The sequence below is a fragment of the Lithobates pipiens genome, unplaced genomic scaffold, assembly GCF_037356315.1.
Source record: "Lithobates pipiens isolate NorthernLeopardFrog02 unplaced genomic scaffold, aLitPip1_a1.2 Scaffold_27, whole genome shotgun sequence".
Taxonomy (NCBI): domain Eukaryota; kingdom Metazoa; phylum Chordata; class Amphibia; order Anura; family Ranidae; genus Lithobates; species Lithobates pipiens.
The window spans coordinates 159,699,414-159,724,871 of record NW_027507788.1 but is presented as its reverse complement, the minus strand read 5'-3'; the positions used below and the strand labels follow the sequence as shown (position 1 = coordinate 159,724,871).

Genomic DNA, 25,458 nt, shown 5'->3' with positions numbered 1-25,458 from the left:
TATGGTACACAATCATGAAAATATGGAACAGCAATGTTTTAGCATCTAGCCATCGAGGAGTGCTGGGTCCAATAGTCCAAGGAAAAAAATGCAAAAAGCTACAGGTCATGTAAGTGAGACTTGTCAAAAAAATAAATGTAATATCCAGAACCTATGTGTATGAAATCACGTTCAGTTATTTTAGCTGAAATCATACATATTTTATCGTGAGCTGTTCAGCACTTATCATTAAACTGCAATGAGATTAGAGAAGGCTGACTGGTTAGAGGATTCATAAAATCCATTAAGATAAGTGAGAGAGTTCACACTCGCAGAGGCTTGCCATGGAGCAAAGCATGGCTACATGAAGTGTGGGATCCCAGGGGCTAATTCAAGAGATTAGGAAGGCCCCCGGGGCAAATATCACTGGCTGCCAAAAAATTCTTACTGAATACAAGTTGGACTGTTGGCTTAAAGTAATTCTGTCACTTTTCCTATTCAGGACAAAATGACAGGTTCTCTGGATATCCCACCCTCCCCCTTCCACTGATAATTAGGCCTCATTCATTTACACTAGCACTTCTTCCAGTTGGATCTTTAATGCACAGAATTCTAATCTTTAATGCACAGGATTTTTTTTATAAATGCAGCTAGACTGAACACACCTAAATGCAGGTAAATGTTCAGTGTCAATGGCACCATTAAAAATGTCCTGAGACTCCTGTGCTCTCCTGTGCCTCCAGCGACACTGATGACTCCCCTGTGACTCCTGTGTCCCCAATGACCCCTGTGACTCCTGTGTCTCCAATCAACCCTGTGTCCCCAATGACCCCTGTGCCCTCAATGACCCCTGTGTCTCCAATGACCCCTGTGTCCCCAATGACCCCTGTGTCTCCAATGGCCCCTGTGGCTCCTGTGTCTCCAATGAGCCCTGTGACTCATCTGTCTCCAATCACACCTGTGTCTCCAATGAGCCCTGTGACTCCTGTGTCTCCAATGACCCCCTGTAACCCCTGTGTATTCAGTGACACATGTTTTTCCAGTGAGTCCTGTGACTTATGTGTGCTCCTGTGCCTTCAGCAACACTGATGATGCCTGTGTGTCCAGTGACCCATGCTTCTCCAGTGACACCTATGTCTCCAGTGACCCATGCTTCTCCAGTGACACCTATGTCTCCAGTGACCCATGCTTCTCCAGTGGCTCCTGAGACTCCTGTGTTTCCAGTGACCCATGCTTCTCCAGTGACTCCTGTGTCTCCAGTTACCCATGCTTCTCCAGTGGCTCCTGAGACTCCTATGTGTCCAGTGACCCATGCTTCTCTAGTGACTCCTGTGTCTCCAGTGACCCATGCTTCTCCAGTGACTCCTTTGTCTCCAGTAACCAATGCTTCTCCAGTGACTCCTGTGTCTCCAGTGACCCATGCTTCTCCAGTAACTCCTGAGACTCCTGTGTGCTCCGATGCCTCCAGCAACCTCTGGGCACTCCTGTGAATCCTGCAACACTGTTAATTCTTGTGTCTTCAGTGACCCTTGTGTCTTCAGGATCTCCTGGAACTAATTTCACTGTGTATCACCCAGTGACCCTAGAGCATCCTCTGTCCTGCAGAAACCCCAAAGCATTGTATTCCACATGAGCATCCCACGTTATTGAAACATCCTGTGTCACTCTGTGACTCTGGTATGCCCTGAAAGTGCCCATAACACCTGTGTCTCCATGCAGTCTCTGGTACACTCCTATATCTACTGGACTGTCTCTCTTCCATAGCCATGGTCCTTGGACTGCGAATCTTCGTTCTCCCTTTGCTTTGTAGCGGGATTTGGGGATGAGGAGGAGGTTTTGGTTAGTTGATTGAAGGTTGCGATTTGGTGTGTCTCTCTCTGGATACAGACCTATGACAACTCCCTTCTTTTAGCTACATAAAAAGGAAAGGCTGGGGCATTGCCTTCAAATGTATTTTCCAGTAAGTTGGAGAACTGGGTGGATAATGAACATTTGAAGGCAAGAAGCGCTATGAAGGACTGATCCAAAACAGAACTGCATATAGGCAAACTAAAGGTGGCCATAGATAAATCGAAATTTGTCTGGTCCCTGCTGAACCAGCCAAATTTCGATCTATCTATGGCTGCTCCTGCTAGAGAGTTGAGCCGCTGTAATGATTAATTTATCTAGACCGGGAATGTTGGCTGCAGCACTGATCAGTGTAACAGCGGACGAGTTTTGCTGTCAGAATACAGTAGCACAGCGGGAAGGATTCCCTCCTCCACCTTGAAACCACCTCAATCCATCTATGACTAGCTTTAAAGAGATCCTGTCACAATATAAGGCAAAAAGATAGGGGGTGAAAGCCACTTCAAAGTAAACACTAACCTAGAATGCTTCCTAAGAAGTGGCTCTGAGATTTTATGATTCTTGTACAAGCAGCAGTAGCATAATCGTGGGGGTGGGGGGGGGGGGGTATTAGCAGCTGCGGGTAGCCTGGAAGTCAATTTCAAGAAAGTGCTTATTCCCTGCGAGATAAACAGTGCAGGTTACTGCTCTTACAGCATATGAAGGCATTTTATACAATTGGGGGCTTCCAACCTTGTGGTAGCAGTCTAGGTAAGGCCCTTTATTGTTCCAGCATGACTGTGATCCTCTGTACAAAGCCAGCTCCATAAAGACATGGCTTGACCAGTTAGCCATGCAGGAATTTGAGTGTCTTGTACAGCGTTGTGATCTCAATCCTGAACACCTTTGGGATAAATTGGCACATTGAATGTGAGCCTAGTCTTTTCACCCAACATTAGTACCTAATTTCACAATTGGGCACAAATTCCCAAGTACACACTCTTAGTAGTAGGTGTGCGCATCTTCACTGGTCTCACAATTCGATTCGATTGCGATTATTCTTTCCACGATTCGATTCCGCGATGCATCACGAATACTGCACATGGTTAAAAACTTTTATCCAAAAATGCAAGCAGTCAGAAAAACTAATTTTATCTATCTCTAGTGGAAAAGGGATGGTGGGATTAGAGGCAGAGAGATGGTGGAATCAGAGGGATGGTGGGGATCAGAGGCAGAGGGATGGTGGGGATCAGAGGCAGAGGCATGGTGGGATCAGTGGCAGAAGGATGGTGGGATCAGTGGCAGAGGGATGGTGGGATCAGAGGTAGAGGGATGTTGGGATCAGAGGCAGAGGGATGGTGGGATCAGAGGCAGAGGAATAGATGGCATCAGGCAGAGGGGTGGTGGGATCAGAAGCAGATGGATGGTGGAATCAGAGACAGAGGGATGGTGGAATCAGAGACAGAGGGATGGTGGGATCAGTGGCAGAGGGGTGGTGGGATCAGGCAGACGGATGGTGGGATCAGAGGCAGAGGGGTGGTGGGATCAGGCAGACAGATGGTGGTATCAGAGGCCAAGGAATCAGGCAGCGGGGTGATCTTGAGTGTCTTGTACAGCGTTGTGACCTCAATCCTGAACACCTTTGGGATAAATTGGCACACTGAATGTGAGCCTAGTCTTTTCACCCAACATTAGTACCTAATTTCACAATTGGCACAAATTCCCAAGGACACACTCTTAGTAGTAGGGGTGTGCGCATCTTCACTGGTCTCACAATTCAATTTGATCACGATTATTCTGTCCACAATTTGATTCCTGCGATGCATCACGAATACTGCGCATGGTTAAAAATGGTTTATCCAAAAACGCAAGCAGTCAGAAAAACTCATTTTATCTCCAGTGGAAGAGGGATGGTGGGATTAGAGGCAGAGAGATGGTGGGATCAGAGGGATGGTGGGGATCAGAGGCAGAGGGATGATGGGGATCAGAGGCAGAGGGATGGTGGGATCAGTGGCAGAAGGATGGTGGGATCAGTGGCAGAGGGATGGTGGGATCAGAGGCAGAGGGATGGTGGGATCAGAGGCAGAGGGATAGATGGGATCAAGCAGACAGATGGTGGGATCAGAGGCAGAGGAATAGATGGGATCAGGCAGAGGGGTGGTGGGATCAGAAGCAGACGGATGGTGGGATCAGGCAGACGGATGGTGAGATCAGAGGCAGAGGGATGGTGGGATCAGTGGCAGAGGGATGGTGGGATCAGTGGCAGAGGGATGGTGGGATCAGTGGCAGAGGGATGGTGGGATCAGTGGCAGAGGGATGGTGGGATCAGTGGCAGAAGGATGGTGGGATCAGTGGCAGAGGGATGGTGGGATCAGAGGTAGAGGGATGGTGGGGTCGGAGGCAGAGCGATAGATGGGATCAGGCAGACGGATGGTGGGATTGGAGGCAGAGGAATAGATGGGATCAGGCAGAGGGGGGGTGGGATCAGAAGCAGACGGATGGTGGGATCAGAGGCAGAGGGATCAGGCAGAGGGGTGGTATGATCAGGCACACTCACACATGTACATGCCTTTTAAAATATATGTAGCTACATACTGCATTTTAGACTGTTCCTCGGCTCAGATTGCCCAGCTTGCCGCTTGCTGCTCTCCTCTCTCCTGACATCAGCAGGGGGTTCAAAGCCCCGCCCACTGTAGCTGTCAGACCGGGAGAAGAGCGTCGGGCCGGGCAGTCACATGAGTGCTGAGGAACAGTCTGAAAAGCAGTATGTAGCTAAACATTTTTTAAAAGGCATGTAAAGTGGGACACTTAATGTACTACAATAGGGGATTCAATAGGACACGGTTTAAAATTTGTAAGTAGAGTACAATGGCAGCGCTGTCCCAGGAGGGGCGGGGCAAATCGGGATAACGTCACCCGCCAACCGATTATGCTGGTCGTACGATTATATTTAAAAAAAAACTATTAAGTAGAGGACCTTTCCGGAAGAATGAAGGCTGTTATAGCCATAAAAACAGTGGCAAACGCCAAATGAAAAGAGAAGTATGGTCAAAGCTCAAAGCAGCTAAAGCACACTGTCGGCTGATGTCACAGAGCCGGGCCAGGCTTTGCAGTAAATAAAGTTGATATCCGCCCTGATGCCTGCACCTTGCTGAGATCCTGAGCCAGCTCCTGCCCCTTGAACAGTCCAGCACTCCAATGAGTACTGGAAGGGCAGAGCAGAGAGTGATCAGAGTGGACTTGAGAACTGAGTGATCAGTGGTCTTTGATCACTCAGACTTGATGTAGAGGTGGCGGGAACCTATGCAGCATCGGATCCACGCATCTGATCAATGCTGCATCTACTTAGGGGAGTAATATATATATATATTTATTTTTTTTGATCTCTCACTTCTCTTTTAATGGTCATGGTTCTCTAATGGAATCTTTATTCTTAAAAGTCACTCGGGAGGATGTACATGAGAACTGAGATACATGACCAGGGCTGCCAATAAGAGGGCACCACTGGTCCTCCTGTATGGGGCCCATGCCAGCAGGAGAATCATATGTGGGCAGGGAGGGTGACCAGGGTATAGGGAAGGGGAGCAATTACAGGAATTGATCATTTTGTGTGTCTCTCTCTGCGGCAACTGAAAACTGGCTTCTGCTCCTCTCCCTCCAGTCGGCTTTCAGCTGATGCAGAGAAAGTCACACAAGGGGATCAGTTCCTGTAATTGCAACCCCCCCCCCCACACACACACACACACACACACACACACACACACTGCACTGATCACCCTCCCTGTGCACCATCCTATCCCCCTGCTGCTGGCTTAGCTCTTCTACTCTCCCACCAGCTGCAGAATGTTTCAGGATGGAGAGTGGGGAAAGGGGACAATAAATATGTCATATTTTTAGGTCCCTTCTTTTCCTGAATGAACACAATAACTTATCAGTACCGATAACTCACTGTGTTCATTCATAATTGAAGCATAAAAATCTGTGTTTACTGTGCTTCATTTTGTGAATGAACAGAAGCCTCTGTACAGAGCGATTTCTGTTCATTCACTGTCCAGAGCGGCTGAGGCTGCAGAGAAGGGGATTGAGGAATTTACATCCTCAGTTCCTTTCTCGGTCTCAAAAGTGAGACATCAGGGGTCTGTTTAGACCCCTGATATTTCACCAAAGCTACCCCCAACAATGTTATAAAAAAAAAACACAACATTTTTTTAAAAATTGTAAAAAAAAAAAAAAGTACAAAAATAAGTTTAAAAAAATGTAGGGACTTATTCACGTGGGTTCTCTGGCCCATACAGTGTGAATTAGCTGTTTGTGTGTCTGGAGCTGCCTGTTACTCTATGGGGACGCGGGGCAGTATGAACACAATTGCAGGTCCTAATTTGACAGTTGTGGGTGAGTGGCCGCAAATGCACAATGGGGCCATACACCCACATTCAAACACCTGTCAAATTAGGACCTGCAAATGTGTTCATAGAGCTGCCTACACAGCTCCAACCACAAAAACAACGGTATTCACACTGTACAGGCCACAGCACCCATGTGAATGAGCCTCAAGACCTAATTCACACACAAAGCTTTATTTATTAACTTAATACAGTTTTATCTTTTAGATTTAGCAAGAACTGTGTAAGTTATGTTTTGTTTGTGTCTGCTAAAAATGATTTTAGTGTATTTTTTGTGAAAATATTATTTTTTGAATGTGCGGCGGAAATGGGTGCTGTCCGGCAGGCTGTATTCCATGATTCCATGTACATGACTCAACAATTTCACCATCCATCTGACCACCAGGGATGCATGAGGTGTCTTACGGCTCTCATTTTTACTAAAGGTAGCTCTATCATGCATCAGACATGTGTGTCATTGTAAGTTAGAAGGTTCTATACTGGCACATCAAAGAACACATTTTATTTATCTACAATGAAGCCCTGCCACCTTCTCATAAACCCGCTCCCTTTTTTCCTTTGTGTCAATGAAGGTGCAAGAGGCATCCCTGCTGCCAACATGCATACTGAATGGCAGATGCAGGAACTGGTACACCAACTGCTTTTCAGTTAATTGATACATCTGCCCTTATTGCCCTGTACCAGAGGCGGCTGGTGAAGTTTTAGGATGGGGGGGAGCCAGGCCCCACCCTTCCTTTTTGATCCCTCCCACTTTTCATAAGCCCCATCCCTTATAGAATCCGCCCACTCAGTCCCCTGTATTCCACTTGCTTCAACCGACAGTGTAAAGACTCATATACAGCGCAGTATCACAGGACAGAGTATACAGCCCCAGAATCACAGGACAGAGTATACAGCTCAGCATCACAGATACAGTATGTAGATCAGCATGACAGATAGGGTATATAGAGCAGCACCACAGATGGTATATAGATAAGCAACCCGGTGACTCATGGCTGCCAGCACCCACCCCCCCCCCCCCGCGCGCGATTCGCAGCACACTCACAGCAAACCCTCCACCCCCCCCCCCCAGTGGGTGGCTCGCGGATGCCATCTGACAGGAGGTCATCTGTGGTGATTATCTGTAATGCGGCACACTCACAGGAAACCCTACACACACCCCCCGTGGCATGCGGTTGACAGGAGGTCCGGTGGCTTACCATCACAATGGAATATTCTTCTGTAAATAGGCCCCTCTTGGACCGCGCGATCCATCCACTAAGCGGTGACATCACTTCTGGCTTCTCACTGGCACAGAGCAACCAGAAGTGACTAAGTGGGAAAGCAACGCCCATGTCCTACGGCAGTGCCAATCAAAACATAGACAGTGAAGAATGACATGAGAGGTGAATAAATGGGAGTGTTGCGCCACAATGCAGCACAAAATACCCGCAAATGAAGCATCTCATCACGCAATGGCATTGCTTCCCATAGTGCACCCGAACACAGTACACTTAAAAAGACCTTTTTTAATATTTTTTATTTTTTAAAGGGTCTTTTTTCTTTTCACTAGCTTTGGGGGGTGGTGCTCGTGAGCCCTGTATAGACGGGCCACCACTGCCCTGTATCCTTGATTATAAACAGCAACCGTAGCTTATGTGAACATACCTTGTATACAACTTCCTCAGATAGCTGGGTGGACGATGAGACATCTTGTACTTGTATCTTATGTTCCACGTCCTCTAATGGGACATCTTGTTGTTCAGTCTTGTGTTCCTCCTCCTCTGATGGGACCTCTTGTGCCTGAACTTGCTGTTCCTCCTCTGACGGGACATCCTGTTGCTCTATCTTGTGTTCCTCCTCTGATGGGACATCTTGAGGCCGTGCCTCATATTCCTCTTCTGGTGGTACCTCTTGAGCCTGAAATTTGTGTTCCTCCTCTGATGGCACACCTTGTTGCTCTATCTTGGGTTCCTCCTCTGGTGGGACACCTTGTTGCTCTATCTTGGGTTCCTCCTCTGATGGGACCTCTTGTTGCTCTATCTTGTGCTCCTCCTCTGATGGGACCTCTTGAGGCTGTGCCTTGTGTTCTTCCTCCAATGGCACATCTAGTGGCTGTGGAAATGCCATAGAGCTGTCCACTATCTTTGCACTCTCTCTAAAACTGCTCACACCTTCAGAACGTGGAGTGAATATATTCTCTTCTGCATGCTGGAATCAAGACAGAAACAATTACTTTAGCCTTTATAGATTTAAAGCCCAAGTTTAGAAAAAAATATACATTTTATGGATTGAGCAGGGAAGGGTTGGACCCTCTATCAGGTTTTTATTGCGATGACCCCATCTGGACAATTTTCTCTCAATTCTTGCCCTACTGACCACACAGAAAGTGAGGAGGGAGCTCCTCAATGGGGATGCATGACAGTAAAAAAACCTAAAAGAGGTTGTAACCATTCCTTATACTACCTAATACAGAAAAAACTATTCTGCATTTTTCAGAAAGATATTTCAGCAAAATGCTCAACTTTTCTGTTTAGACAGACTTCAGCACAATATGGACACCATGTATATACTGTATGTGTTCTGGTGTCATGCAGCAAGAGACACTGCACATTCAGGTAAAAGTGAAGCTCCTCCAGCTGCATCAATGCATGGTGGGCAAATCTCGGACTGAACATTTGTGTTAAGGAAGAATACATTGCTGAGGTGAAAAAAGGCAAATGCAATTGTTTTAAAATGTTTTGCAATATACAGTATTTATGGATTACACTGGATCCTGTCCTGAAGGTCCTTGTTCAAGCTCTTCATGTTATAAAATGACAATGCTCTGTCACTATTTCCTAATTGTGGCCCTGCATTGTCGTCTTGTTTTCTGGGCTTCTGATGGTGACAAGTGGACATTTCAAAAGCACATTACATGTTATATTGTTGTCACCATCAGGAAATTCACCCAGAGAAATACCATACAGCTAACACCCTTTGCAGCTATAACAGCTTCAACTCTTCTGGGAAGGCTTGTGTAGGTCTACAATCTTGTCCCTGACATCCTTGGACAGCTCTCTGGTCTTGGCCACGGAGGAGAGATTGGAATCTGATTAATTGCGTCTGTGAACAGGTGTCTTTTATACAGGTAACAAGCTGAGATTAGGAGCACTCCCTTTATGAAAGTGCTCTTAATCTAACCCATATAGAAGACTCCTGGGAGTAAGAAATCTTGCTGAATGATATGGGATCAAATACTTATTTCACTCAATAAAATGCAAATCAATGTATAACTTTTTTGAAATGTGATTTTTTTTGGATATTTTTGTTATTTTGTCTCCCAATGTTAAAATAAACCTACCATTAAAATTATAGACTGACCATTTCTTTGTCAATGGGCTAACATACAACATCAGCAGGGGATCAAATATTTTTTTCCCTCACTGTACAGCACTGAGTAATTTGTTAGTACTATATAAATACCAGTAATAAAGAATGAAGCAGGGGCCTCGTGACACTAGCATCATGGAAGAACCTGGAAACTCTGCCCAAGACAGGCTCTGGCTGCCATAGTACATCCCAGGGGATGGGGTGGGGGTCCCCGCCAGGGTCACAGACAGCAGAGGAGATGGCATATTGGACTGAACCTTTTGATCTTTCCAAAAAAAAAATTTTTTTGGATGAGCCTTATTCAGATACTTTTACACACTACATAAAATTAAGTTTTCAGTTTATGGAAAAAACTTGAACCTCATATACAGTCAGTTAGATTGGCGTTCTGCCTAAGAGCAGATGTTTCCGCTTGTCTTCCTCCTTACACCCGGCACAGTAAGAGTTACTAATTATTTCTGGAATCAATGTGATGTCTTTAGAGAAATCTTTCTTCTGGTTTCCTTGTCATATTGCAGTAGCGGCGTTGGATATAAAGTGTCTCCCCGCTGTGATTGAGGGTGGGAGGGAGGCTGCTCGCAGCCTGACATATGTCAGAGTTCTGCTTGGGCTCCGAACACAACAAAATATTCAATGTGTTCATAAATTTTCATTCCATCAGGAAACGTGAAGTGCCATTCCTCTTTGCTGGATGAGTCACCCCCTTCGTCTATACAAAGTCTTTTCTTTCCCATGATTTAACTAGATTTATAGCAATGTAATGGGGACTTTGCTGGGCTAGATCATAAAGGGTACCTCTCAGTAACAAGAAATACATTCGTATTGGTAGATAATATTCAGTGTGCCGGAAACTCCTGGCTGCGTGCTTTCTACCTCTATAGAGCAAAGGTTTTATTCATATTGATCCCCATGAGTACTCAAAATAAAAATGACAAACATGTAGTCAGTGTGCTCTTTTATGTCTCTGACTCTCGTAGTAAGGCTGCTCCCCCTGAGGAAGCCATAGTGGGATAAGGGCTGATTCACATGAGAAGCCATGCTGAATGCACAACTGCTGGCAATCTCGGCGCATCATACTGTTTTCTTTTGTTTGTTGGAACTTTATTGAAATGTCACAAGTGACATTTCATTAGGTTCTATTCACACAGTGTCAGGATGCTGTCGTTTCTGCCTCAGCCTGCTGCGCCTAAACAAAGTACTGCATGAACAACTCAGTAGTGTGGACTGACACCATAGGAAACAAAGCAAATTGCCTTTATTTTGTGTTGGGACTGCACTGGGCAACGCAGCTGCATCACTTCCTGTTAGTTTTTTTAGTCAATCCCAGCTAAATTTCATTTATTGTTAACTAAAAGATATATAAAATGTGTAAGATATCCCAATGGCATCCTTTCTTCTATCCCCTAAAAATCGACACGTCCGTTGTGTAGACGAAACGCGCATAGGGAAAGGCCAGTGGCTCATGATGTTATACACCTGCTGATGTTCTCTGGTGTGGTGTTTTTTGCATATGAGATGCTTTTATATTTGTTGTGAGTGTATTAGTTTTTAATAAATTATGTGGTTTTAAGTAATACTACTCTATACTAATACTACTCTATGGTTCTTTGCTCTTTTCCTCCATTTATTCCTAATTCTGAGGATTGGTCTTTGAATAACCTGTGGAGGACCAGGAAACTCTGGAGTCTGCGGTATTTTGTTTGGTGGCCCTTGATTGGATGGTTTCTGCGCTGTCGATCTGTTAAAATTTGGAGATCATTGGCATTTGGTAACGGAGCTGGCACATCTGATTTCAAGGTGGTTTGTGACTTTTGCACATGGATTTTTACTTATTTTCAAGATCTCACAAGTGGACTATATATGTTTTTTGAAACGTACTTTTTTTATCATGCACAAGTTTTAATTATATGTTCTGTCATGGACACTTCGCCATGTGTTTTGATGTATATTGTGTATGAAGTCTTTTATTATGAGTTATTATACAGATATGACTCATTACTGAGTTATTGATAGATTGGTTTTCTTACATCTTAAGTAGTTATTTCTAGATCTTCCTTGTGTCTAGAATATACACTATATTGCCAAAAGTATTGAGACACCTGCCTTTACAAGCTCATGAACTTTAATGGCATCTCCGTCTTCATCCAAAGGGTTCAATATTGAGTTGGTCCACCCTTTGCAGCTATACCTGCTTTAACTCTTCTAGGAAGGCTTTTCACAAGGTTTAGGAGTGTGTCTATGGGAATGTTTGACCATTCTTCTAGAAGATCAATTATGAGGTCAGGCGCTGATGTTTTACAAGAAGGACTGGCTCGCAGTCTCCGTGACTGCGTCCCAACGGTGTTCTGTTGGGTTGATGTCAGGACTCTCTGCAGGCCAGTCAAGTTCCTCCAACCCAAACTTACTCATCCCCGTCTTTATGGACCTTGCTTTGTGCACTAGTGCACAGTCATGTTGGAACAGGAAGGGGCTATCATGAAACTATTCCCACAAAGTTAAATTAGTATATAAGGTGATTCCACTTAAAGACTTTTTTGCATGTTTTGTTTTATATTCATTTATGTTGCAATAATTTGTTTTTTTGTGTAAGGTCACTACTAGCCTATTGTATGTTTATATATGTAAGATGATAATTTTTGCACTGGTCACACTCTTTGTAACTTTTAAATTTGATACTATTTTTGTTATTTCTTGCACTGGCCACATCTTTTGTATCTTTAAAGAGGGATTCCGCCCAAAAAAAAAATATTAAAAGTCAGCAGCTATAAATACTACAGCTGCTGACTTTTAATAAATGGACACTCACCTGTCCCGGGTTCCAGCGATGCCGGCAGCCGAGGCCGATCGACCGCTCGGGCCTCGGCTGCTGCTGCCGCCATTCGAGTAGAGGGAATCAGGAAGTAAAGCGAATCGTCTTCACTTCCCGGTTCCCTACTGCGCATGCGCGAGCGGCGCCGCACAATAGGAAATCTCCGTGCTGTCACTGGGACCCGTGTGTGTCCCAGCAGACAGCGCGGCAGGGCAGGAAATGGCGTAGACTCCCGTGGGAGTCTATGCCCGGAAGTGGGTGAAAATACCTGTCTTTGACAGGTATCTCCACCCCCCTCCCCCCTGAAAGGTGTCAATTGTGACACCGGAGGGGGGAGGGATCCGATCAGCGGAGGTTCCACTTTAGGGTGGAATCCCGCTTTAAATTTGATATTATACTATTTTTTGTATCTTTCATATTTGATACCATTCCAGCATATGTCACTAATTTTATTATATAAATATTACTTTGCACTTTGCAAGTTAGGTGGTCTTGGCACTCTCCAGCCAGACTATCATATTTAGCACTACACCTTATATACTAATTTACCTTTAGAAACAAATGTATCTGTTTGTTGTGTTAGCTGATTAACTTCATCTATTTGAAATTTTTCAGGCAGCGCAGTGTTCCTCGGATTGTATATTTTGAATTGTTCCCACAAAGTTGGGAGCATGAAATTGTCCAAACTGTCTTGGCGTGCTGATGTCATAGAGTTCCCTTCACTGGAACTAAGGAGCCAAGCCCAACCCCTGAAAAACAACCCCACACCATAATCCCCCTTCACCAAATGATTTGGACCAATGCACAAAGCAAGGTCCATAAAGACATGGATGAGCAAGTTTGGGGTGGAGGAACTTGACTGGCCTTCACAGAGTCCTGACCTCAACCCGATAGAACACCTTTAGGATGAATTAGAGCAGAGACTGTGAGCCAGGCCTTCTCGTCCACACCAGTGCCTGACCTCACAAATGCGCTTCTGGAAGAATACTCAAACATTGCCATAAACACACTCCTAAACCTTGTGGACAGCCTTCCCAGAAGAGTTGAAGCTGTTAGAGCTGGGAAGGGTGGGCCAATTCAATAACAAACCCTACAGACTAAGACCCCCATACACAATAATAGATTTTCTGCAGATTTTTGTCTTCAGATTTACCAAAACAATGTAGTGCAAGGGCCTGCCTGATTCCATACAAATTGAAACTCTTATGCCGCGTACACACAAGCGGACTTTTCAACATCCAAAGTCCGACGGAATGATTCCGTCAGACTATTCGATTGTGTGTGGGCTGCAACGGACTTTTGATTCGCAAAAGTCTGACGGACTCTAGAAAATGGAACATGCTTCAAATTTTTCCGACGGAACTCCGCCGGACCCGGTCCCTTCGAAAAATTTGCTCGTGTGTATGCTATTCCGACGGACTAAAACCGACCCTAGGGCAGCTATTGGCTACTGGCTATGAACTTCCTTATTTGAGTCCAGTCGTACGTCATCACGTTCGAACCTGTCGGAGTTTGGTGTGATTGTGTGTGGCCAAGTCCGCTCAGTCGAAAAGTCCGTCAGAACTCTGTCGGAACTCCGGCAGAACTCCGGCAGGACTCCTTCGGAAGTCTGTCGGACATAAGTCCTCTCGTGTGTACGGGGCTTTAAGGTTTGACCTCATTATCATATCATATGGTTTTGGTAAATCTGAAGACAAAAATCTGCAGAAAATCTAATAGTGTGTATGGGATCTTAGGCCTCGTACACACGATACAAAAATCAGATGGGAGAATTTTCGAATCATTAGTACGGTGCTTTCGACAGCCGATTTGACATTTTGGTCAGACAAAAGCTGGATGTGCAGACTATAACATTTTTGGTGGATATGAACTCAACGTCTGATTTTCAGATGGTCAGTAAAGAAATGGTCACACAAAAGTGTAAAGTACAAACACGCATGCTCGGAATCAAGGAATGACTGGGAAGAGTTCGGTCTTGCAATCTACCGTTCGTAATCTAGTATTAACATTCGTGACCCGACAATTGATGAAATCTCGAAATACAGCGCACCTTCTCATCTTCTTTAATGGGATAATAATGAAGCCGCTTTGCTGGTGATACTGATATAGTTATGCCAAATGTATTTTAAATGGCTTTTGTTTAATACGATCTGAAAATCGTGAATCAACGCTCATCAAACATCTATTAACACAAAATTAGCAGAAGGGGCCCAAAGGGCAGCGCTTGAGAAATGAACTTCCTCTTTATACTCTCGTAGTACGTCACTACGTTTGGGTTTGTCAAACGACAATTTGCAGAATGTTAGTATGCTACACAAAATTCTGCACATGCGCTCGGTCGTCCAAGGATCAGACCGTGTGTATGAGGCCTTAGCCCTTGTACACACAGTCGGAGATTCCGACAACCAAATCCGTCGGATTTTGAACGTCGGATTTTGTCCGACGGATCTTGTCCGAAACTGTTGCATACACGCGGTCGGACAAAGTTGTCGGAAAATCCGATCTTTCAGAAAGTGATGACTTAATTTTGTTACGACTGGACTATGTTCACGCTAGTAGCCAATAGCTTTGATGTAGGAATTTGATCTGAGCATGCGTGGCACTTTGTCTGATCGGAATTCTCTACACATGATCGGAGTATGTCCGATCGGAGCATTTTGTCGGAAAATATTTCCGGCAAGTTGGAAAATTTGGTCCGACGGATATTCCGATGGAAACAGTCCGATGCAGACCATACACAGTTGGAATATCCGACAAAACGCTCCGATCGGACACATTCCATCGGAATCTCCGACCTTGTGTACAAGGGCTTAGACTGGGATGCCATTAAAATTTGTGTGTGTAAAGGGGGTGTCCCAATACTTTTGGTAATCTAGTGTGTGTGTGTGTGTGTGTGTGTGTGTGTGTGTGTGTGTGTGTGTGTGTGTGTGTGTGTGTGTGTGTGTGTGTGTGTATATATATATACACACACGCATACATACATATACACACATATATACACACACACACACCTTTGTTTATTCCTTTTGAATTTTCTTTGCACTTTTCTACTTTGAACTCAGTAGGAAATACATGAACAATAAGGGTCTGCTTTCTTTCTTTTCAATTCAAAGCAATTGAGAGAACATGCAAAATCAATACCATACTAAAAACTTGGTAACTGCTCAATAAGTTTAAGAACAAAAAAGCTTGAGCTTAAAGTCATAGTTCACCTTTACCACAAAAACTGCCTATGCAGTATAAATGACACCTGTAGATAAAAACAAATTGATTGGACTAGTATGGAATAGTACCCTTGCTATTCAGTGCCTTAAAAAAGTATTCATACCCCTTGAAATTTTCCAAATGTATTTTATTGTGATTTTTGTGTTAGATCAACACAAAGTGGCACATAATTGTGAAGTAGAAGGAAATTGATAAATGGTCTTTAAATTTTTTTACAAATAAATATGTGTAAAGTGCGGGGTGAATTTGTATTCAGCCACCTTTTGCTGCAATTACAGCTGCAAGTCTTTTTGGGGATGTCTCTACCAGCTTTGCACATCTAGACAGTGTAATTTTTGCCCATTCTTCTTTGCAAAATAGCTCAAACTACAGTATCTCACTAAAGTGAGTACACCCCTCACATTTTTGTGAATATTTTATTATATCTTTTCATGTGACAACACTGAAGAAATTACACTTTACTACAATGTAAAGTAGTGAGCATAGGTGTGCATTAGGGTGTGCACCCCAAAGCTCAAACACACAGGTCTTTCTCTGCAGCCTTAGCTGCAAGGGGCAGTGAATGAATCGAAAGTGCTCTGTGCTGAGCGGCTTCCTGTTCATTCACAATCTGAAGCATAGTAAACACAGTGTTGTCCCCTTAAAATAACTCAACACGCAGCCATTAATGTATAAACTATTGGCAACAAAAGTGAGGACACCCCTAAGTGAAAATGTCCAAATCGGGCCCAAAGTGTCAATATTTAGTGTGGCCACCATTATTTTCCAGCACTACCTTAACCCTCTTGGGCATGGAGTTCACTAGAGCTTCACAGGTTGCCACTGGAGTCCTCTTCCATTCCTACATGACGACATAACCAAGCTGGTGGATGTTAGACAGCTTGCGCTCCTCCACTTTCCATTTGAGGATTCCCCACAGATGCTCAATGGGGTTTAGGTCTGGAGACATCTTGGCCAGTCCATCATCTTTATCCTCAGCTTCTTTAGCAAGGCCCTGCAGCCCAGTCTCCAAAGGGAGGGGATCGTGCTCTGCTTCAGTATGTCACAGTACATGTTGGCATTCATGGTTCCCTCAATAAACTGAAGCTCCCCAGTGCCGGTGTTCTATCGATACGTGCCCTCCGGCGAAAAGTGCCTGCGCATGCGCAGGACGGAGCAAGGATACAGCTGATTTGGGGATCAGTTGGAGTGATGTGACCATGGCGCATGCGCACATCAGAGGAGGCATTTTTCGACGGTAGAGAAAATGTCACGGACACTATTAAAAGCTATTCACAGAGCAGAGGGACATTGTAGTTCTCGTATTGTGCCTTGCTGTTGTGGGACGGGGTTTCAGTCTGCTCAAGGTCGACTTTCAATGTTGCACGACGGCTTTAGTGTCTTGATCAGCGCCTGTTGCCTGTGTCGAAGGGTGGGTTGCAACACAGACAAAACCCGCCCTGCAACAACGAGGCATAATGTAACAACTACGGTGTCCCCCTTCCCTCTGTGAATAGCTTTCAATTATGTCTGTGAAATTCCCTCTCCCCTGGAAAAATGCCTTCTGTGATGTGCGCATGCGCCATGGTCAGATCACTCCAGCTGATCTGATTTATTTGTAAAAAATTGAGAGTGGCCAGACAGAAGCCACTCCTCAGTAAAAGGCACATGACAGCCCGCCTGGAGTTTGCCAAAAGTCACCTAAAAAGACTCTCAGCAAATACTCTCATAAATAAAAGTCTCTGGTCTGATGAAACAAAGACTGAACTCTTTGGCCTGAATGGCAAGCATCATGTCTGGAGGAAACCAGGCACCGCTCATCACCTGGCTAATACCATCCCTATAGTGAAGCATGGTGGTGGCGGCATCATGCAGTGCAGATGTTTTTCTGTGGCAGGAACTGGGAGACTAGTCAGGATCGAGGGAAAGATGAATGCAGCAGAGACATCCTTGATGAAATCTTACTCCAGATCACTCTGAACCTCAGAATGGGGCGAAGGCTTGTCTTCCAACAGGACCACAACCCTAAGCACACAGCCAAGATAACAAAGGAGTGGCTATGAGACAACTTTGTGAATGTCCTTGAGAGGCCCAGCCAAATGGCTGTGCACAGACGTTCCCCATCCAACCTGAAAGAGCTTGAGAGGTCCTACAAAGAAGAATGGGAGAAATGGCCCAAAAATAGGTGTGCCAAGCTTGTAGCATCATACTGCAAGACTTGAGGCTGTAATTGGTGCCAAGGTGATTCAACAAAGTATTGAGCTAAGGCTGTGAATACTTATGCACATGTAATTTTTTTTCCTTCTTTATTTTTAATAAACTTGCAAAGATTTCAAACAAACTTCTTTCACTTTGTTATTATGGGGTATTGTTTGTAGAACTTTGAGGAAAATAATGAATTTAATCAATTTTGGAGTAAGGCTGTAACATAGCAAAATGTGGAAAAAGAAGTGCTGTAAATACTTTCCGGATGCACTGTACATTCACATGGGCGTTTTGCACACAAAGTGCATCCAGCAACGATCATTTCAGGTAATTGCTGGCTGTGTGAACAGCCAGGAATATCTGTGTCCTTAGACAATGAATGTACTTGGTGACCACAGCTAGCCGCTGGCCGGTGTCAAAAACAGCAGAAGGACTACACACGATCCGAAAATCGGATAAAAAATACCGCTTTCAACGCGATCGTATGTTAATCGGATCGTTAGTACAGAGCTTTTCGAGAGCCGATCACGACAATTCATCCGATATTAGATCGGACAAGCATGAAAATTTTCCTCATAGGATACCAGATCGTACGATTTTCGTTGTTGTCCGAAAATACAATACAAATACATTACAACACATGACATCACTTCCGATTTTTTTTTTCTGTCATACGAGAATTTTCGTGACTTTAGTAACTTATTCAATTTCTGTGGCTATTAAGCGAAAAAAGTCGAACGATCTGTCGTCCGATTTTCAGATCGTGTGTACGGGCCATTAGTAGATTCTTGCTGCTGGTTTATGCACAGTTGTAAAACACCCGTTCAAATGTAGCCTCACTTAACAGCTTACCTGGAAAGAGTGATTATTGTAGAACCTGTCCTCCAAAGACGCACTCCATTCGGCTGGATCGAAGCCCATCGCTGTAAAGACAAATCAGTTAAAGTGACCCTGTCACAACAGGCCTGATAGAAAAATAAAGCCCAAATGTAAAGGAAGGTGTTATATACTTCCCTTTCCTGGAGAACATGCTGCTCCAGGGGCCATTCAGTCAATACTAGAATCATAGGCATGTGCAGCCTATTACAATAGGATGTCCAGCCCAAAGCTCAAACACACGTGTGTGAGTGTATATACAGTATATACACATATACACAGAACCAATGTGAATGACCCTTATTTTTTTATATTTTTATTTTAAATTTTTTTCACTGCTACTTTGAGGCTTTGGTAAAATACGAGGTATCCAAATAGACCCCTAAAGTCTCACTTTTCCTTTCTGTAGCCTCGGGTGCACAGAATGAATGAACAGGAAGAGCTCTGTACAGCCTTCATGTTCATTTATAATCTTAAGCTTAGTAAACACAGTTATGAATGAACACAGTGAGTAGTCAGTACCGATCACTCACTGTGATAATTCAGAAATGAAGGGGTCATTTTTGCCCCCCTCTGCTCTCCATCCTGAATATCCCCCGTGTGGGTCTGCAGCAGCAGGCAGGAGAGGAGGGAAGCCAGTGTCTTGCAGCAAGGCCGTGCCCAAAGTGTGGCGAGCGGCCCTGTTACAGGCGCCATGTACAGCTGACCCATTGTGTTCAGCTTCGGCTATTTTCGGAGACTTCATTGTGCTTAGTACTGCGCAAGCGCTGCGCCTGCGCAGTACAGGGGGTCCTTATCCGCCAGGGGGAACTTTCTTGAAAGAACACTGGCAGTGCTGCGGGGGGTGCTTATTCTAACACACATAAGGTGATTTGGGATACCCTGCACACCCCTTGCACACACCTATGACTAGAATAAAGGCTGCATGTAAATGAAGAGCCTCTATACCTACCTTTTTTGATGGTCCCGCCTTCAAACCTTGCTGCTTTTCTAATCTCCGACTGCTGCAGAAATTCAACCCTTCCCAATGTGTGAAATCCCTGCTCTCCCCTGCTGCACACTCTAGTTCCTCCTTTCCGCTCCTATGCCTTGCAGTGATATACAAGCTTATGGGAGGAACCACAGCGTGCAGTGGGGGGAGCAGGAATTCCACATAGCCAGGAATATAGAATATATCTGCAGCGTCCATGGAGTTTAAAAACACAGGTAAGGCAAGCATAAGCCTCCATTTTTACATGCAGGCTTTTTATTTGTATCAACTCAAGGGACGACCTGAGCAGCATGTTCTCCAGGAAAAGTATTTCATCCCTTGATGTTACTCTTCAGTTTCAGCATGGCTTTATATTAAGACCTGAGAGTACAGGTTCTCTTCAATAACTAATTCAATGTTAAAACAGTATTAAGCTGCAAAATGCATGCTTGCCTTTGGGTTTATCAATTCTTAGCCCTTGTACACACGGTCGGAGAATCCGTCGGAATGTGTCCTATCGGAACGGTTTGTCGGATAATCCGACTGTGTGTGGTCTGCATCGGACTGATTCCGTAGGAATATCCATCGGACCCAATTTTCCAACTTGTTGGAAATATTTTCGGACAAACTGGTTCGATCGGACATACTCCGATCATGTGTAGAGAATTTTGATCGGACCAAGTGCCACGCATGCTCAGATCAAATTCCTACATCAAAGCTTTTGGCTACTAGCCTGAACGTAGTCCCATCGTAATGAAATTACGTCATCACGTTCTGAAAGATCTGATTTTTCGATAACTTTGTCCTACCGTGTGTATGCAACAGTTTCGGACAAGATCCGACGGACAAAATCCGTCGGATTTGGTTGTCGAAATCTCCGACCGTGTGTACAGGGGCTTAGATGTGATGGCTGCATTTGTTTTCTTTAATAGGCTTTCTTTCTTTTATTTTCACCTACTGATCCAGCCAGCAAGCCTGTTTTTTTTTGTTTTTTGTTTTTTTTACATCAGAACAAGCTGTCCTGCCGATGCAGCAGTTACAGGGTTGAGACAAACCATTTACTACTGATATGGATGATTACGATGATCAGCTTTTATTTATTGATGTACATCCTTTATCTCAAAAGAAAAAATAAATAAACTGTTTGCTGTAACTGCTTATAATGCATTAGCTGGAGTTTGGCTTTATTTTGTTTAAATCTGCTAACACATCTAACACTCCCCCCCCCCCCCCAGACTGACAATGCTGCTATCCAAAGGTGCCCCCTGTGCTTCTTCATCCAGAGTGGGGGCACTCTAATACAGGAGGTGTGTTACTGGCCAGATTACCAGGTGGCAACTAAAAAAGAAAGCTAATGCAGCCATCACATCTAATGATTGGTAAGCTGCTATATTACATTTTTGGTTTTGGGTTTAATACCAATTTAAGTGTGACGATGATACCAGGTAACTGCTCACCTTCCCTGTTTTGCAGAAGGTCTGAAAAGTATTTGGAGGCAAATAGCGGGATATCCTTCGGCTGCTCCCGTAAGACCTCTCTGGTGAGCCCTTCCAGGAGACTGGCAAACCCTCGAGGGATGCGGTAATTTGTGTTGGAAAAAGGAATGGCCATGTTCCGGGTGTTGTGGAGTGCGCTCCTGCAGACGTGTAATAACAGGTTACTGATAGACACCTCACAATGGAAAGTACACTTCATTATAGAGCTAAATGAACCTGCTTATATCTTCCCTGGTTCCTTCTCCCCTCCAACAATAATATTTGTAAATCTAACTTTTCCATTACAAACCTTCTTTTAGTCCCAGTGATGTCATCAGTGGGTTTCTGTGCTTCTCTATGCAATGCAGGCAGATCATGGCTGATGGAATAGGTCAGCAGGGCGCTGTGCATACTAGGTTGACCAAATGTCCCAGATTGTCCGGGACAGTCCCGAATTTTGCAGGTCAGTCCCGGGCATCTTCATTCCAGGACAATACAGAATGACACTGACACAGCCACCCTCCCCCCCCCACGCCAATCTGATGCCCCCCAAAAATGCCGCCACTGTACTCTCTGACAGTACTTGTCCTGGCCGGGAATGTCTGGAGGAGCACAATCCCCATCCCCTGCTTGTGATTGGAGAAATTATAAATCCCGCCTCTTGTGTCCAATCACTGTGCTGTGATTCGTTACAGCACAGGTTGAATTTTTTTTGGGGGGGTGGCCCTGAATGGCAGTTTGGAAATGTGGTCACCCCTCCTGAAAACATCACAGCACCCTGCCTTAGCAACTCTATCAAGACCTCTCAGTCTTCATGACTGAAAGAACTGAAATCTAAGGGCTAGATGACGCTGGATGTCCACCAGGAAGTAAGTCATTTTGGTACAAGGAAGGGGCCCATACAACTGTGCAAGAAGAATTTTATAAAGTGCAAAATGAGGTCAACTCAACACCTAAACCTCTGTCAGTCTATGTAAATTCAATCACTGCAATCTTCTATCAGCTTTAATTGTTCATTTCATTTCTAGAGACATTTTCAATCTTCTCCAGTTCCCACCCAGCCAATAGCAGAATGATGGCTGGACGATGGTTTTGTTATCCTGATTGGATATCATATAATGTCCTGTTAGGATGCGCCGATCGCAGGCCGAGCAGCAAAGCAATTGGTCACCGGCCATGTCCACAGGACACCACCGATGACCGATCAGTAGGGATGAGCTTCGGCGTGTTCGCATGGTCCACGTGCAGAGCCCGCCAGGAAGTAGGTGCAGCGCTGCGCTAATCACAGGCAGTGAGACATTACCCCGATGTGCGGCTGCAGAGATCGGGCAATGTCTCACTGCCTGTGATTAGCGCAGCGCTGCGCCGACTTCAACCCTATCAGCTCGTTGCTGGTACCATGTGACCGCCATGACCAATCACAGCAGGTCACATGACAGTTGTATACAATGGATGGCTTCCTTTCATGCCATCCATTGGATAGATCTGTGTTGCTAGCTGTGATTGGTCAGTGTGACCACATAGTACAGACAGGGCCAATCACAGCCCATCTGTACCATGTGATTAGCTCTGACAAATCACAACAAAAGAGCCTGAATTAATCAGTTTCAGTTTCATTCAGTAAAATGCTTGCTTATATCAATGTAATGCACTGCTATAAACAAACAAAATGTGTAAAAACAAAAATCCTGATTACTTCCCCACAGTAGTACAATATTGCTATGGTAACATTATATTGCTTGTCATAGTGTGTTAAAAAAATAAATATAAATATATATATATATATATATATATATATATATATATATATATATCTATATCTATATCTATATATATCTATATATATATATATATATATATATATATATATATATATATATATATATATATAAAAATTGAATAATAAAAAAAGAAATGTAAAAATAGATTTTTCTTTGTACTGTCATCAGCCTGTGTCCCTGATTACCACCACACCCCTTATATGATAATGCTGTACTGCACTGGTTATAGTATGTAAAAGAAAAAATACATTTTCCAAAAAATGTGGGCAAAAAAATGACAACTTCAAAAAAAAATGCCATGCCTCTTACTAAATACCTCGGACTGTCTACTTTCCAAAAAGGGGTCATTTGGTGGTATTTATACAGATAGGCCGTCAGTACATCAAGATTTATCGATTTTCAGATATATATCATAGTCTGTGGACACTCACTCAGGTTGAATTGGATGGACTGGTGTCTTTATTCAACCTAACTATGTAACCAAGTCTGCTGGAAAGTCCAGGCGTGTGTACATGGCATTAGAGTCATACAAGTGTGAATGGAGCCTTAGTCCCAGTGAAGTCATCACCGGGTCTCTGTGCGTCTCTATGCAATGCGGGCAAATCATGGCTGGTGGGCAAGGCTGGCAGGATGCTGTACATAAATCCTGAACCCACCCCAGCACACTGCCTCTGTACTCTTCCCAAGAGCTCTTAGTCCTGACACAAGCAGTGGGCTGGCTCTTGTACAACTGTGCAAGACTGGAGGTCAGATTCCATTCATCAATGGACGCGGATTATGCCATGCACCTATAGAGTTAAGGATTTAGATGAAAGGTGCAAAAACTGATGATTTTCAACTGCTGATGGCTCAGCAATAGCAGCATAAAATAAAAATAAAATAAAAATAATTTTCTGTATTGGGTTCATATGCTGCACAACTGATGTACAACGTGTGTGTTATCCTGCTTTAACATGGTTATTATCATACTGGAGGCTGCAGAGAAAATACTAAACATTTTGCAATATTCCTCATGTAAAATCTACAAAATGGGACCTATTCCTGGATCCTCACTCAGGAGATCTTATACTGCGGATATCCATGTTATATGTGGTATGCACTGAGCCAAAATTAGTTATACAGTGCCCTCTGCTGGCATAATGTGTACTACACGTTCCCAGGTACCAGCACATCAGCCCATTGTCAGATTACTATCATGTGAAAATTGTACAGTGTGTGGGGTGATCTTTTCAATCAGACGTGAAGGGAAATTTCACCAATAATGCATATGGTCATTGGTTGAATTTAAGTGGTAAAATGACAAGGACAGAACTAATCTCGTGGTGTGTAGGCAGCACAAAACAACAAGCAGCGAAAGATCTGAATTTCTTAAATTAATTTGCTTAATTTGCTTAAAAGGGTTATAGAGATGCTCATTTACAGGGAATTGGGAGTATTCAGCTTCAACACAGGAGAGGCTTTACTACAAGTGTGGGGTAAGAAGGTAAGGCTGGAGTTCAACTTTAAAAATCTGAAATCACTTGGTAGAGGGGCTTTGCAATTAGATGGATGTTGGTGCCAAAAGCACAAGCCCCTGCCCTGCTCCTCCCTTGTTAGAATAGTGAACACTGCCAAGGCTGTACCCATTGTGCCCCACTCTGTACCAGAGGCCCCCACACAACATCCTCAGCCATTGACCTTCACTTTTCTAAAGGAAGAAATGTCCACATTAAGTCAATTGCATTTAGTGGACGATCCACAGTAGTCACATGTGAAAGCATATGCAGCACTTTAAAGCAGCCATCTTTCCTTAACCACTTGCTTACTGGGCACTTAAACCCCCCTCAGTCCCAGACCAATTTTCAGCTTTCAGCGCTGATACACTTTGAATGACAATTGCGCGGGCATACAACACTGTACCCAAATGAAATTTTTATCATTTTTTTCCCACAAATAGAGCTTTCTTTTGGTGGTATTTAGTTACAGCTCGGAGTTTTATTTTTTGCTAAACAAACAAAAAAAGATGCAAAAAAAAAAAAAAAAAAAATCATGTTTTAATAGTTTGTTATACAATTTTGCAAACGGGTCATTTTTCTCCTTCATTGAAGTGCGCTGATTAGGCGGCACTGATGGCTGCATTGGTGGGCACTGATGGGCTGCATTGGTGGGCACTGATGGGCTGCATTGGTGGGCACTGATAGGCTGCATTGGTGGGCACTGATAGGCTGCACTGGTGGGCACTGATAGGCATAGTTAAGGCGGCACTAATAGGCACAGATAAGGCGGCACCGATCGGCACAGATAAGGCGGCACTGATGGGCAAAGATGGGCACAGATAAGATGGCATGGATGGGTGGCACGGATAAGTGGCACGGATGGGCACTGATAGGTACCACTGATAGATGGGACTGATGGGCACTGATAGGTGGCACTGATAGGTGGCACTGCTGGGCACTGATGGGCGGCACTGCTGGGCACTGATGGGCGGCACTGCTGGGCACTGATGGGCGGCACTGGGGTGCAGCACCTTTGCGGCAGATTGTGGGCACTGTGGGTGGCACTGTTGGTGGCACTGCTGGATGGCACTGTGGGTGGCATT

The 25,458-nt window shown here is 44.3% G+C and overlaps 1 protein-coding gene across 1 annotated transcript in view; it reads right to left on the bottom strand.

Moving 5' to 3' along the window:
- The window catches only part of SPA17 (sperm autoantigenic protein 17), a 125,533-nt gene that overhangs the window by 90,537 nt on the left and 9,538 nt on the right, over positions 1-25,458 (bottom strand). Inside the window, exons 2-4 of the mRNA XM_077457774.1 lie at positions 21,082-21,260; positions 18,631-18,701; positions 7,857-8,399 (exon numbers count right to left, since the gene is read on the bottom strand). Of these exons, the coding sequence (XP_077313900.1) occupies positions 7,857-8,399; positions 18,631-18,701; positions 21,082-21,235 (768 nt within the window). The 5' untranslated portion in view covers positions 21,236-21,260. The remainder of the gene's footprint in view (positions 1-7,856; positions 8,400-18,630; positions 18,702-21,081; positions 21,261-25,458) is intronic.